This window comes from Haliaeetus leucocephalus, unplaced genomic scaffold, assembly GCF_000737465.1.
Source record: "Haliaeetus leucocephalus isolate CR32 unplaced genomic scaffold, Haliaeetus_leucocephalus-4.0 Scaffold181, whole genome shotgun sequence".
Lineage (NCBI taxonomy): Eukaryota > Metazoa > Chordata > Aves > Accipitriformes > Accipitridae > Haliaeetus > Haliaeetus leucocephalus.
Window position 1 is genome coordinate 545,581 of NW_010972617.1, and position 16,772 is coordinate 562,352.

The 16,772-nt window shown below is 36.2% G+C and overlaps 1 protein-coding gene across 1 annotated transcript in view; it reads right to left on the bottom strand.

The window, feature by feature from the left end:
• INTU (inturned planar cell polarity protein) overlaps positions 1-16,772 on the bottom strand; it is a 51,492-nt gene that overhangs the window by 19,031 nt on the left and 15,689 nt on the right. Inside the window, exons 3-7 of the mRNA XM_010564502.1 lie at positions 14,780-14,865; positions 8,314-8,517; positions 3,846-3,964; positions 1,132-1,221; positions 488-565 (exon numbers count right to left, since the gene is read on the bottom strand). Of these exons, the coding sequence (XP_010562804.1) occupies positions 488-565; positions 1,132-1,221; positions 3,846-3,964; positions 8,314-8,517; positions 14,780-14,865 (577 nt within the window). The remainder of the gene's footprint in view (positions 1-487; positions 566-1,131; positions 1,222-3,845; positions 3,965-8,313; positions 8,518-14,779; positions 14,866-16,772) is intronic.

A 16,772-nucleotide genomic window follows, 5' to 3' on the forward strand; every position in this document is an offset into this window, starting at 1 on the left:
GAATGCAAGCATATGAATAGCCTACCTTGGCAATTTTATTTAGGTTACAGTCAGAGAGAAAATTTTCTGGGTGATTTCCAAATGCAGAGGAAGACAGTCACTCCGCCAAATAAACTTGAGAAGTCTGGAGTGTTTACTTTATTAAAAATATAACACTGATTCATAAGTACGTTTTACGGACAGTGCTTTAACACAAAGCATAACATTTGCAGAGTACTGTTGACATCCACAGTGACTTAGATTATGTGAATAATTTAACCTAATCAAGGACAAAACTTTCTGAAGTAACAGACTGTTTAAAAAGAGTCTTAGTAGTGTTAAGACTGAAAAAGACAAGAAGAACAGAATTCTGGTTTTTGTGCAAGTATAAAAGAATATGCAAAGAAATTCCACGTAAACATTAAAATTAATGCTACTAGCTGTCTTTTTCAATGATAATCAATGAAAAATTAGCGACTGAAAAGAAAATACTTTTGAAAGAACTCACCTATCTAAAGAACTGTACATAAATTTCAAGGTCCTGACAACATCTTCAATCATGTTCCTCAGCTGAGCAAGTGGCACACTAAAAAATAAAAATTCAAACGTACAGCTATATTTATAACATCTTCACTATGAATAAGCATAGGCATCTTCTGAAGAGCTTTGTTCTTAACTAGCGATATAGTGCAAACAAAAAATTCTTCACCGGACTGTATGAGAGATTTACTTTGAGTGACTTGCCCGTGATGACACAGACAGTAGTAAAGCTGGGGGGGGGAGGGGGCAGAGAAGGGAAGAAGTCCTCCTAGAACAGATAAATAGGTAATATTACTGCTGTTATTCAGTAGTCTCTAATCAGGACTTGACTTTACCAAACACTAAAAATTACTGTTTTCTAGCCTCCACATATTTCTGAGATCTAAAGAGACCTTGCTCCCTTTAGCAGAAATGAAAAAGAAACTGTACCAATGGATATATAAAAGATGCGAACAAAGTCCATCAAAGAAGTGGAAGCACAGAAAGTAGTTAATGACCACATTGTAAGCCCTCTCTTTCTTGCTTTTTTGATAGAAGAGTACAATTTGAGGACACATAACAGGAAAGAAAATAAAATTAAAAGGAAAACAAAGCGTTTTATTTGAAACTCACTTTTCTTCAGGAAGGCCAATTACAAGCAACTTGTCAGATTCTTTCCAGTAAACAACTTGAACCAGTTTTCCGCATAAGAAAAGGGAGGAACTAGAAAAATTAAACCAGAAGTACTTCTGTTAACACTATGAAGTCATAAAAGACCACCATGACAAGCCAGAATGATTTATATGTATTTTATATGCAAAATCTTATGATCATGTATAATCACATGCATGCAACTGGGCTAGGTAATGATATTAATTATTACAGAACTCAAAGACTCCCCGATTTCCCTTCCAAACAGATCACACCAGTAGTAACAACGTTTTCAAGTACACAAATATAAAGGATGAACAACTGCTACTGAAGCGCCACAGTCATCTTCTGAGTGATTCAGATACTCTTTAAAGGTCTTCCTGCCTACCTTTTATCACAATCAACTTAGAAAATGAATGCCATTTCAGATCACAGTGAGGTAACCGGAGGTACTAATGAAGGTTCTCAACACAGTCACTCACAAAATCATTTAAAAAGACTCCACACGTGTTTTGAAAACAAGCCCAGGAGGTATTTGAACTTATTACCTGAGTGATAAATATAAGCTTGAACTCTCACGCTATCTCCTTGTATAGAAAATTGCTCTACATAGCTCAGCAATCCCAGAAAAACACAGAGAACTCATCTGAGCCATACAGTGGATTAGAATATGAAACAGAATTAGACCCAATGTTCTAATTTGCAGTTAACCCTACATTACGCACCAGATTATCAGATTAAATGTACTGGTTGCTGCTAAAACCAAGGTCTGTAAGTATCTCAAACATGGAATTCATAGCAAAACCCCACCTTTCTTACTATCACGTTAGAAATTTTACCTAACAAGATAACACTGCTGCAAAGTGGAAAAAAAGGTAGCTTTAGTTTAAACCTTAAAGAAGTTAATTTTTAGGCTATGGCTCCAAGATTAACTTGCTTCACTGACTCATTCATACTGTAAAATTGACGGTATTAAATAAAACAATAGTGTCATTTCATTAGTTAAGAAGTACCTTAGTATTTTTGCAGGTTTTATCCTTCATGTAACCAAAAGTGCTTTCCAAACAAAAAAAGTTATATATTTATAATGCAATTACCTGCAAAGAAATAAACATCCCCATCCCAAAAGATCCACAATACATGTGCAGACACAATAATCATCATTTAATCTTCTGACAGAAAAAGCTTCATAGCAGAGCTGGGGATTATCTATTATATTTTTTCAAGAGATGAGACAGTCCACAGAGACCAGCAGAATTGCTTTTGTATTTTTAGAACTCAAAAATGGGAAATTGCGAACCTTAACAGGAAAGGCGAAGCTACATTATCATGGATTTCTGTGTTGTTATTCTGATGATACCATTGGTATAGATCATCAAACAGCGGACTGATTTGTCTTTTGGATGTGTTTGAAAATGTCAAAAAATGCTTCTATACGGGAGCATTTCCATTAATAATGCATAAGCATTTAAGAGGTGTTAACATACTTCAGTGCTAATTAACGTGGCATTGCATTAAAATACTGGTATATGCAAAAGATCAAAAGCCTGTGTTTGATACCTGCTGCTAACGGAGTCAATCCACATCCCTATTGATCACTAAATCAGTAACATGACTTTTAGTAACTTATTAACTAGAAAGTTATAAGCATGGTTAAAGCACAGTGTTAACAGGATACCAACAAGTCTGATTGATTAAAAAAAAAACCAAACAAAAAAACACCAATGTAAGCAAAAGTAAACTTACCAGTATTAATTTTCTGGTAAGCAAAAATATACAAAAGCATTTCAAGAAACTCCTTTTAAGGAAAAATTTATCAGCGGAAAACCCAACTTAAATACATTAAACAGGCTTTTTGCCTTTTGAGGAATTCCTTATTATTGCCAATGCTATTCACTACTGCACTACTGCTTGCGCTCTGTATCCTTGGCCCTGAAATCCCACATACATTTGGCTTTTTTATACCCATCCACATCTTGTGTCTGATGCACAAGGCACTGATGTGCAGAAGAGAATCTTGCCCGAGACCCCCAGGAGATGTAAACTCCTATACTGATTATCAATGGGAAGAAGTGTGAAACTGAAAAGTGATACCTGCTATCTCACTTTTAGTTATTCCATCAGAAAAGCATCTACCTTTAAATATTCAATAATCTCTTGACATATCTCTGCCACCCCTACACCACTCAAAAACTCAGGAGTCACTTTTATTAGACTTTTTACTAGAGTCCTGATCTGTGGATACAAAAATCTTTCAGGTGTTGCAAGTTGAATGTGAAATAAAATTAATTTAAAAGTAGCAGGCACTCATGAATTTAACTGAATTACATTTAATCTTCTAAAAAATTTTTATTGAAGCTGTTGTAGAATTTCCAGTCTGCCATAGTATAGTGCCACAGAATCCCAATTTAGATAAGGATGTTTTAAGAGATCTAAGAAGGGATCTAAAAACAATTTCACTGAACTAAAAATCCTAATCATTGCCACCCATGACAAAGAAATTCCCCCAAATCAATGTACATCCAGGCTGAGCAGTCCAACTTCAGGCATGCTGTTCTAGTTAAAACATCACTGCCTAATAGGTAGAGTCACTCTTGTTTCGTCTAGAACTTGATGCATGACCCATGTGTGTTTTTCTGTGCACACGTGTATAAAGTAATACAAGTAGTAATACATGACATTTCAAATACTTTTACCTGATAATCTGGGTACCAGTAACACTTTCCAGTATGTCAGATAGTGTGAGAAATATTCCTCTCACACTTTTCAGTTTTTGGGATGCTTCTGATATGGGGTACTGATAAAGAATTTCTTGCTGTGAAGAAAGTTAGCTGTTAGTTAAGCAGAGCAAAACCAAAAACAAAATCACAAAAAAAATCCCACAGAAAACAAGATAAATTTTTTTCCTGGCATCAATTTTTTTTTGAACATGAAAGCTTTTATCATATACTTTCACATGGTATCAAAACAAGCAGTGGTCTGCACGAGGATACTGGAAAGTTCTAAAATGCACATGAATGTTTCTGACAGTTTTAACTTTTCTATAAAATAGAAAAGTAGGACTTATTTAGAATTATTATATGGAGAATTGTTTTGTGACAATTTTTCTTTTTCTAACCAGTTCTTTAAAATACATTTTTTTACGTAAGCATTTTAAAAATTTTTCTATTATTTCAGCAGCCATAAAAATATAGTAGTAAGCAAACATATGATTCTCATTTATTGCTTTCTGCCAAACCATGATGGGCCAGAAATAATGTATGTAATATTAAGCATATACAATGCAAAGCGTATAGTAAATTATCTTTCTGCACAAACAAAAGAAACACAGAAATTATTAACTTTCCTATTTATGTCACTAAGCACATCCAGGCAGTGCCAATACCCGTTAGAATATTTTCCTTCATCAAGATTAAAAGAATGTAAAGAAGGACCTGGCAAACTCTTCATTCTTACCCAATTTAATTAGCCCTATTTTCAAATACTCATTAGTGACAAGGATTTTTTTTTTCTTGAATCAACTCCTCAGCTGGAAAAAAACCTTGGCATTTTCTAATTACAGCACTACAAAGGGCTAGAAAGAGCCTTTATTTCTCCTCACTATGAACTGGGGCCTTTACACAAAATTGATTTGAGAATTATCTGTACACTCTCCCAGGGAAAGAAAAGACAACTGTCACAAAAGGTCATAGCTGTATTTTTTTTATATATAAAAATGAGTTAGCAAGGTTCAGCACATACCACCATACATGACAGTTGTCTTCAAAGCAAGGTGAAAGTTCACAGGCCAATGACAATGGAATTAATAAATGAGAAGTAACTCATTTCTTAAAAACTGTAAACCCTCCCTCAACCCAAAAAACCCAAACCTGGACAGTCTATCTAAACTAATGGCTTATCAAGCAGCTTCCCTTACTTATTCTACTAATTTCTCAAACAGAGCCTAAATAACATTTAAAAAAAAATTATTAGTGCAGTCTTGACAACCTAAAAAATGGCTAAAAGAAACTGTGTCAAAATGGTGCTGACCAGCTAAAAACTATAATCTTCACACACAGTGCACTGACAATGGAGGCTTTAAGTTGCATCGTACATAAGATTAAAAAAGAAACAGTAGATGAAAGACAACTATGAATTCTTAAAGATTAGTTCAGAAATTATAAAATCAGGGAGAAATGCTACAGGAAGTACAAGCCAGTGTCTGTATGAACCAAGCTATTCTAACAGCTACTCAGTAATACCTACTTTGCAAGCATGCTAAACACATGCTTCCAGTAACACTATCATGCAAGAGGACCGCGAACATTATTCCTTTTAAGACGTGGTATTGCCAAAATTGGTTCAAACACATAAAGATGTTATAGTTGCATGCTGGTACAAATAACGTATAATAGTTATACCTACCTTGAACTGAAACATAAAAAAGACAAGATCAACCTTACTCACTGAAACCACTATCATATGAGACACTCCCCACAGGCATGCACACATCCTCAATGATTTCTAATACTACTTTCCTTTATAGTTGAGTAGATCGAGCTTACAAGTCTTAGAGATCATTAATTCTATTTTTGGGTGCCAAAAGCTCACAAGTGGAAGAATTACTTACTAGTTCTAGTTGCCATTGTTTACATGGATGTGATCTGCATGCCATACCTCCTTTGGATACGGGTAAAGCAGCTTAGTAAAGGATCATTATATTTTTATGTGCAATATGGCATAGGTGTACAATAACTTCACTGCTAATCTGAAATATTACTGTAAACTAAATCTGGAACTGTACATCTACAGGATAAATGTCGCTTACTGCTCACCAAATGAAATTAAAGACAAATGCCTTGAAGAAGGCAGCATTCTTTTGTTAGGAAGCGTTAGAAAGAGCTTGATTACACCAGCAAAGCATTTCTCAACATTAGAGACTATTTGGGGCTGCATAACTGCCAAGACTTCGCAGGAAACAAGTCCTCCATAGTATGAAGGGCGAACAAGTGCATTACAATCCCCCTTTTACTTCTACTCAATATTCAGGGTTAATCCTGTTTCTTGGGAGAGTTTAAAGAAAAAATGGGGCAAGAAAGCAGTACTCCATTTACTCTGAAGCGCAGGACTTGCAATTAAGCATTTGTATATCTATTCACCTACCAACAGAGGAGCCAGAGGCCCTGAAATAGGTTATTTTTTGGTTTGGTTTTTTTTTTTTTTTAAATATTTCATAAAGGTTATGTGACCAGGAAAACACTAGTCTCTAACTCTACAGCAATTGTCCATAGCTGTTCTATCCACATAAAATAGCAGTCTTGGACCACAAACTTAGAATTGAAGCAAAAAAGAACTATTTGCAATATGCAAGTGAACTTTGATAAAGCATCTTAAGTTTATTTAATTCACAGTTAAATGAGCTCTTTTTATTTTTATTATCGGAAAATACCAAAGCAGAAAAATACTGCAATTATCATATGTTTTAATGGAAGCAGTCTCCAGGTGGGAAAAAGAGCACAAAATTACCTTGCCTAGTTGCAACACTATTAAAAAAAAAAAAAATTATAAGATACACTTGTATAAACTAATTTCTGCTGAAGGTACCTCCCATAAAAAAAAAGTAGTCTCGTAAATGGGATTGGAAAGAACTGCAAACCAAAGCTTACAGTGCTAGTACCTTGCTGTAATATGCAATGAAGCATACATTACCTTAAAAATATTACGTTAAGAGTGTAATTTATATTGCAAAGTTGAGTACTCCAGAGTTACGAAGTAGTGGATTTATGGTTGCCTAATAGGCCTTAATTATACACACTCATCTGTCCATCTTGTCCTCTGCACAAGACAGGCATCTTTCAGAAGAAACGTAATACTTAAGACAATATCATGCTGCGTACGTACAAAAGGGCTGAATTAAGGTTGCACAAGTAGCCATAAATCTGCCATTTCCCAGCTTTCCACACTTGCCTCTGGAAACTTCACAATGTTTTTTACACGATATTATTCTATCACGTAATTTTCTAGGGTTCTCCTCCCCAGCCCTGCCTCTAGAAAATAAAATTAAACTCCATTATGTGTAGTTGTAATACTTTTTCTCTATTACACATCACCAACAGAGCAATACAGACTTCTATCAGTTGAAAAACAGTATCAAAAAAAATAAAGACATCTCAGAGAAGGGATGTAGCACTGACTGGATCCAAGGGTTAATTTCAGGGGAGAGAGAGAGCAAAATGTCTTTCTTCTGCTTCCCACTCCATCACTCTCCTGCCATGCAGTCCCTGGGGACTGGCAAAACTTGTGCTTCATTTGATGTCTCCACATCACAGATAATATAAGATCACTGGGGCACTATGCTAAATCTAAGGAAAATTTGCAGAAGGGGAGAAGAGTCTGTTTCCAATGTCTGTTCCTAAAAAGTCTACTTTGTCCATCTGTCATTTTCAGATCAGGCAAGAGGCCAAGCTCGGCTCTCCACACTGTTCTGTGTCCCAGCGTTCTGGGTGGAGTATTTGTAGCTATGGCTACATCATGAACAACATCTACACAAACTTATAATGGGTTATACGTACACTGGCAAAATTTTTCTGAAGAACACAAAAAGGAAAGAGATGTGAAAGGAAAGCTTCACAGGACAAAGGAAAAGTACTTCAGTAGCTCAAAAATGCTGCCCAAACAAGAACCAACAAAGTTGATTGCAAACAGCAGACATGCAAGAGTCCTGTAAGAAAAGGCACATTAGCATTTCAAAACAGGAAGAGCTAGACAGATTACGTATGTGGACTGCCAACAGCTCCTGTTGGAGACAAATTTTTTGACTAGGCAGATTTCATAGTTCCAAGTGTGAGAGGCATATTGAAAACATCACAGAGAGCATCTGAGAGACAATAACAAACTTCTGAATTTATCTCTGCTTTGTCTGTTAACACCTCTAGCCTACTCTTTAGGTAAAGACATTCAGCAGCGCTGAAGTCATTTAAAGTCCAATTAGAGTTTGTCAGCAGTGATGATAACTTCTTTTCCCTGGAATTTCAGGCCTTATTTCTGTCAAACTGGACGTTTTACAGACTAGTCAAAATGATTAGCAAGGTTTTTTAATCCTTTTTTTTATTTTTACATCAAAAGACATAGCAGTTGCTGTTGTCAGTTGTTACCTTTCATCTTCAGTTTTACTTAGCCACATACCTCATCCTTAGACGTTTCAGAGTCCAGTTTCAGTGTGAGGAACATCACAATATGAGGCACATCTTGTATAGCCTGTTGAAGGTCTGTACTATCTTCTCCCCACAAGAGCCGAACCAGATTGTTCATACTTGACTGTGCTCGTTTATACCCTTGCTGAGAAGTTCCTTCAGGCTCAAATATTGATGTTTCAAATGTAAGTTTAACCTATTAAGATAATTAATTATTGTGAAAATGAGGCCGAACTTACAATCTAGTATCAGATGAAATAGATGCCGTTTGAGCCCTTGAAGAGATTAAGTTTTCTTAGCTTTACTGACAAAGACGTAAGCATTCAAAAATTCCTGTTGTTTCAAGAAAACCAATTATATATTCAGCATTACATAACCATCTATTATTAAGGACAAAGCCAGCTATTACATGCTCTATGAACCATGTGAATAAGCATGTGGTTTGGTGTGTTTTCATACTTAATTCTTACGGTTTTGAGAATGGAAAAATATACTTACTGCTCTGGGTTTGAACACAAAACCTATTACCATGCTCTTGAAACACACACAATATTTGACTTATTTCAAAATGTCAGCACTTGCCTAAGTATATATCCTCAAGGCTCTTCCATGAGCATTTCTTTGCTATTTTGAGTGCACTGACAGGTACATTTGCACAGGAAAATCAATTTACATTAGACTGCAAAAGTCTGTTAATTTGTAATACTCAGCAATTCTTTCAATCTGCCAACGTTTTTACTATGTTAACTTTCTCCTTTTTTTTAAGCTGTGAAGTCAGCAAATAAGAGTTCTGCTGCTGCATTTAACAATTGTACACAACCAGCAAGAAGCATAAAAATTGTTTACATCACTTGCTGCGCTGTGTCTTCGGAAGAAGAAAAAAAAAAATCAAAGCAAAAAACAGAGCATTCTCTCTTAAAAAATAACTTAAAGTTTAGATCATCAAGCTCACTTTGTCAAAAAAATTACATGATGTTTACTGTTCTTTATTTCCCAAATAAAGTAAAACCCAGGAATTTTAGTATAAATGCGCATTTCCTGGCTCACAAGCAACACAAAATCCAATGAACACTTCATCCTAAGTATGAAAGAAAGATATGTGAGAAATACCTAGCTCCTGACTGAGCATAAAATTGTAATTTCCAAGGAGAATAAATTGATTTCTTTTCTTGGACGATACCTTAGTTTTCATCATTGTTCGAAGTGACTGAAAATATATCTATTCGGACTAAGTAGAGGCACGCTCTCAGCTCCCCCTTTCATATGTTTTTACTCAAGATTGTTTGTCTGCCGTAAAGTATCCTTAACATGCCTATTGACTGGGAAGTTCTAAACATAATACATCACACCAAATCCTGCTTCTCTTTAAAGTTAGTGACAGTTTAGGCTAATGATTGAGGCAACAAAAAAGGTTTATATTTTCCCAGTTGCAATTACTTTGAAAAGCCCAAGCAGAGCTAATTTATACATTTAAATATAGATAATTTACATTTTTGTAATTGTGTATGTGTACAGTCATACTTAAAGAGAGGAGTGCCAGCAAGAAATAATGATGCTTTAAAACACCCACTGCCTGTCAAACTAGATCAGAGAGAAGCGCCATCATCAGCTCTTCCAGCTCCAACATTTATGTCACTGGCTGCCGCCTTCCCATTCCACTCTACTCCCTCCCAACACTTCCCATTAATCCTTTCCCCTCCTATTTTGGCTGCTATCAGCTTTTTTCTCTTCTCCCATTCTCTGGAACAGCACTGCACTCAATCCTGCTCTCCTGCCATGTGCTACCACTTTCTTTTCTGACAGTAACTCATCCCCCGCTCTCTCCTCATCATTTCAGTTTCGATTCATTACACTGCATATTAACAGGACTCAAGGAGCAGAAACATCCAGCTAAGAAGCAGTGGCTTTTTAAGACCCAGTAACTTGATCATTTGCAGTTTTATAGATTCAAGTTTTCTCCTCTGGCGTTCTGTGACTCAGTTCTCTTTCTTCGTCACACCATCTGCATGTATTTCAGAGGATTTTCCTCATACCCCGTTTAACTTCTTGCAGATTTCCTCAAGGCTCAATAGTTATTTCTCTTAACTTCTACTACATCTTGTCTGTGGACACTTATTCATGACACTTAGGCTACGGTCTCTACCCTAATGACACACAGATGGAATTCTTGCTGCAGTCTATCTTTTAGTCTCTCAATTTAAAAAAAAACAAACTCTGTCTGTCTTGTCTTAAAGACACAACCACATGGCCCTCCAAGCAAGAGCTCAAAATAAACAGGGCCAAACAGAACTTTAACTCTCCCTCCTCCTGTAGGCATCCAAGCTGCCTCCCATATCGCTGTGGGCAATACCACACAGCTCAGATGTGAAGTCACTGTATTTTGAGAAAGATCTCTCTCCACACTTTGACTACAAGTTCCTTTACAAATCTTCTGGATTCAAGCTAGCAGCTTGAAACATGAATTTTTCTGTTCCTCTCTACTGTTGTCCAAGTTCTAATCTATTTCCTACCTTAAAAAAAAAAAAAAATTACTGTGAAAAAGACCATCTAGGCTGGAAAATGCTGTAATAGAAAATGACCAAGAGACTACATATCTACATACGCTAAAAACTAATTTTCTTTTTTGTGGAGGAGAAATGAATCTTTGTCCTGAGCAGTGCACAGGATCTGATTAAATATGTGACTACTGAATTACCCTTTTGTAAATACGGACTATGAAGTCTTTCACAACTTTGATTCCATTTCTCCTAAGAAAATCCATTCAATGCACAGCAGAAAACAGAAAAGGAAATGAAATGAAGAATGGAAAAAGCACAGAAAATATTAGTATTCCACTCTATACATATATAGCATGCACACATTTGCAATACTTAGAACAGTTCTCAAAAAGAATTTAATCAAACTGCAAGAAGTGATGAAGGTGACAGTAACAGCAAACTATGAGGTACATAGATGGGGATTTTCCCTCTTAGGAAAGATGTGACAGAAGTGGAAAATGACAGAGCTCTCCAAAGTCATGGAATGATACAAAGTATAAGACACGGACAGTTAACTACTCCTCACTTAATTAACTATTCTGCATTTAATTAGATCGCAGTTTGAAAACCAACAAAAATGAGTGTAACACAAACCAGTTATGTAAATCACTGCTACAGGATGCTGTGGAGGTCAAAGAAATTTTAAGAACTAGATTAAAAAAAGATACAAACCTGTAAGTGATCCAACAAGTGCCCAACTATTGACTGCTGGAAGCTGGGTAAGTATGATGGGAAGGTCACTCTGTATTTAATTTGTTTCTTAATACTCTTTACTTAAACATTTGTCAGTGTAAGAAACAGAAAATGTAGCTGTTACACCATTGGTCTGACCCAGAAAGGCACAGTTTCTGTTTACCTGCAAGAAAGCTGTATGTCTTAGAATATGGATTTTATTATAGACAGAGCTGGTGGCATTGCCTGCCTTTTAAGACTGCCTGCCATTTCCTGTTGTAAGTCTCTGTTTTCCATGTGCTTATGGTTTGCACAACTGTAACTCAAAATTTCAGGCTGAAATTTCTGATTCTGAATGTCTGCCTCAGGCTGAATATTTTTAGAAAGTTTCGGGTAAAATGGTTCTGCAACTTCCAAGTATCAAGGTAAGGAAAAGTACGTTCTTTTAGCCTATCTTCCCCTTCCTATGCTGTCTTTGTCTTGTGGTCCTAGGAAACGGCAGCTATTTTGATTACAGAAATGTAAAATTATATAGACTGTGGAATGTAACTTTCTCATACTATCTCAAGCATTGATTGAGGGGTACGCTTTGGCCTGTCACATTCAGTGACTGCTACAGAACTTCTAAACGAGATGTCCAATGCTTTAATCAGAATTGTGACTTTATCTTATTAGGTGACATGCAAGCACCCAAACAGAAACAGTTGAGTTAAAAAAAACCCAAACAAAAAAACCCCAAAGACTGATGTAGCATTTGGACTTCTGTTGCTCAATAAATACACTAAACTAGCCCTTACATGCCTAGAAGCTAGTTTGCCTAAACTGAGGTATGGAAAACAAAAATCTGGAAATATAATGAGAGATGTTATGCCACATGCTGCAACTAAGAGAATCTAGGTAGGTAGTTTTTGAAATTACTTCCAGTAATTTTTAACACTGAACCCAGAAGGGCAGTGACTTCTCTTATGTAAATACCTTCTAAACTACAGTAAAACAGCTTTAAACTGCATCTTTTTTGATATTTTGTAACATACAGTGAACGAGAATACATTAACAATTTTGCTTGTGTAAGAGCTGTCTTTATTACTAAATCTCAGAAACAACAACCCTCTGTTTCTTCAGCAGCATGAGCACAGTGTTCTACACTGCAAAAAAAAAAAAATCGAGAACTCTGTATTTAAATTCTCCACTGGTCTATTTCAGCAATCACTCTTCTGGCTTGACTCAAACTGCACAGTAAAAAAGGAATAATTGCACTTTAATAAAAGGTTTTGGAAAGCCAACATGACAAACAGTTACACATTTCAAGTAATCGCTATCTACTTGACAGATTTACTGACAATGTAAACATTAACGTTGCATTAAAAGTAACTACTATATGAAGGGTTGCATTGCATTTTAGCAACAAGTAATATGTATACTCTAATCTAGCAAGGATACAATTAAATAAACTGCATAATCTCTGGTTTTTTAATCATTCTGTATTTAACAACAGTTACAGCAACTCCGTATTTGGTCAAAGACAGGCAAGCCAAGGTTTTTCTACCATGGAGCTCTGCCAATACCTGACCACAACTCTGGTAGCTTAGGCAAGCTTCATACTGTCAAATATCTTGGAAAGCTTCCTAAACTGACATACTAGTACTCAATCTTACTGCAGTTGTAGATGTAGTTCTACAGGCACTTACGCTACACAAGTTGCAAACAGAAGCATGTTTAACAAAACCTAAAACTTCCTCTCCTTTTTAATCTCTAGACAGTAACACACTTCTATTATTAGCACCTCATATATTCTACTGGAATAAAAACTACCAAGAGATTACAGACATACAGTAAGAGACACTGTAATTTTAACCTGCTCCATCTCATATCTGTAAATTGCAACTTTTACGTTATCTTCCTCTCCACCAAGAAGTGGATTTAAGCAGAATAACTTAAAATACTTAATTTTATGCTACTAGCATCCGAGAAAATTAACACCCTCCTGGTTTAATTCTGAAATAGCTATCTAATTCTTTATTAGTTATTTCGTTCTTCATTATAGCTCCAAAATTATTATTCAGCTAGAAGAGAACATACATGCAGTAGGTTTGGGGGGGAAGAAACATTATTCATCAGGTCAGTTCTTTGGGTTTGAGGGTTTTTTTGGTCAATTTTTATTACTGACCTCTATCAATCTTCATCACTGTTCAGGAAAGATCTTTAAAGTATTTAATATAAAAGCTCTTAAATGCTCTAGAATTTACTTTTCTATTTAAATATGAAAGCGGTATCAGTTTCTCCATTTAAATGCTCTTAAATATCTTTAATAGCACTACTTGTTAATTCAGGCTTCTTTTTATTCTCTTGTGGTTTGTGAGTCTCTTATACTGATGAAGAGGTAATTATTTAAGTATTTCCATAGCAATTATTACCGTTTTAAGAACGGTAATAGACAAAAAAGCCATTACTATTCTGCAGCTGTCATATTTATTTTTAAGCTAGACATCAGTATCTTGCTTCATACATGCTATTGCCAGATTGCACATCCCCAGCAGGAGCAAGGCGTCACAAAATTACACACCTTGTCCTTAATTTCCTGAGATCAGAGTATTCAAGATAACAACTCTCAAAGTCAGCATACTTGCCATCTTTGCCTGTAACTACAACTATCGCTGGTTAAAAGTTCATGCAGGTCTCAAAGGAGTTACGTCCCTGTATTCAACTAGAGGTAATTAATTTTGACGCAAGTGGTAACATAATAATGAAGTTGTTTTCCGAGCAGGAAAAGTAATAAAACTTGATTTTTCACGTAAGTGTGTACTGGGTTCCCATAGAGAAACATGAATATTCAGAATTCTGCAAGCATAAAATACCTTGATTCTCACACCAGGCAAAAAAAAATAATCAGGTGTTACAGTTAGTCTAAACCTAAAAGTATGATGCTACCTCGTGCACAACGTTGCATGTGCTTTCTGACTCTGGCTGATGACAAACAGAATATGTAACAGCTGGACTGTGCCTAATGTCCCTTAATGGGACACTGGCTTGAGTCACTTACTTGCACCTACCTATTTACACAAAACTTACCAGAATTGAACTCTGAAATTTCTACTCTAAGTTTGACTGAAGTCAACCAATGTGTTCAAAAAGTAAATCAGGAAATTCTAAGGAAAAGATTGTCTAAGTTCTGTTTCCTAAGGAAAAAAAGACTAGAAACAATATTAATTTTTACAGAGGACATATGGAATAAGTGTTCCACTACCGTACCTGCATAGGACCTGGAATGCAAGACAAAACCCTTTCTATGTTTTCAGAATTCACGTCAACATCATTTACAGCAACTAGAGCATCTCCTGGAGATAAAACAGACAAAAGCATGAGAAAGTTAGATGGTATTACACCACAATACAAAGCCAAACAGTGTTTTGTTTTGAAAATTAATATGGCATTCAAACAGTCATAAATGTCTTTTTGTTACATTTAAGTAGGTAGTTTCTACATGCAATATTTACTACGTTTAAAAACATTAGTCTATTACCTCATTGCTCTTAAGGCGTTACTGCCTTGCTTGCATCATTTTACAGAAATAACTGTCAAAACCTCTCCCCTCCATCCCGGCTTACATCGCTCATGTTACTTGACCAGAAAACCCAACAACTTCACTAATCAAGTTATGCCTAAGAATTACTTTTTTTCCCTCCAAAACCACCTCCAAAACCACCACCTGCCAATCCTTCTCCACTGCTGCCTCCACTGACATAAACACTACCGTTTCCAGAAGCACTCCAAAGCTCACTCTTCCTGTAGCAGCTTACAAGTTCTAGGCCACCACTTAGACCAAAGTTTTCAATTGTTGGCTGAGCCTAACTATGGGAAAATCCCACCACCCTTGAGCCCCTCTCTTTGAAGCAGTCCTGGCAATTACCGTGCGTAGTAATAACTCAGCTCAGTTCACTAAACTGGCAGAAAACCATTCGCTCTTCCTCATTTCATCCCTACACCTCCTTTGTCTCTCAAGCCACACCACAATTTAGTCCTTTCTCTTCTTTTCCATGCCTTGTCCACTGCTGTGGCTCCTTATTCTGCCCTCTTCATGCTTTTATCTGCCAGTTCTTCCTGCCCAATGACATCTTGTGCTTTCTAAATCTGACTCTCTTCCCATTACTGGAAACAAGGAGAAAAAAGCCCAGGATCCCAAAGAAAAAGTCTTTAACTGGAAATGGAAAAGGTTTGAAAAATTAAAGGCACTAGTTACGAAAGCGAACAGAACCGTATTAGAGCTTACAGACTTAAAATCCACATTGAAGTTTAAAGTACAAAAATCAAGCTGGGATTTCTATCTGAAGTGAGGGGAAATAATCTAGAGAAGTATCACAGTAATAATTAGTTGATAGCCTCTGCCTCATCCCCCTCAAAAAGATGCGTGTTTAAGCATGGAGTAAGAAGGATGAGAGAGACCAGTGAAAAAAAACACCTGTGAAGTTAGAAAACATAAAGCTAAAGTAACATCAAAAGATAAAACTACTTAGACTTCTCAAAAGGAATAGAAATTGAAAAGTAAAAATAGAAATTTTGCTTGGTCTGATATAGAGAACGAACTGCTAATTGCTTAATGATTGTCTCTCTGTAACTTTACATACCAAAGACTGGTGTTTGTCAAGGATTAAGCCTGTCAGAGACTGGTACTTGGGAGTGATGAGCAAGAAGGAACCATGAACAATCACAAAACTTAATTAAATGTTTGATAAATTTACGATCTTGTCGAGAAGGCTCAAGTAGAGGCCTTGCTTGAATAGATAGGGCCAGAAAAGATAAGAACTCCTGCCTTTGTTCTCGTCCTTGTAGATAATTTAGCTTAAACTAACCATATGGTTCTACACCACTAATGAAAACTTAGATAATAAGAGCACTAACAAGCACTGATGTATCAAAACATGTAAAAGACCATACTGCGCAGAATCACCTGAGGAGGGTCAAATAGCGGACAAGTGAGGAAGACTATGGAAGACCACCAGAGACCTTCAATGCGCCTGCGTAAAGGACATTTGCATATGCTAATAGTTTCCTGGAAAACTAATGAATATGTATAACATTTCTCAGAAATCTAGTGAATATGTATGTAGAACATGTACTTAACCTGCACAATTAGACCCGACGGTGTGCACAATAGGTGGAGCGATCCCCCGTGCATCCAGCACTGCCAATAAAGAATACCTACTTAATAGTTAATCAAACTATTGAGTTAATTTCTTTGAATCAG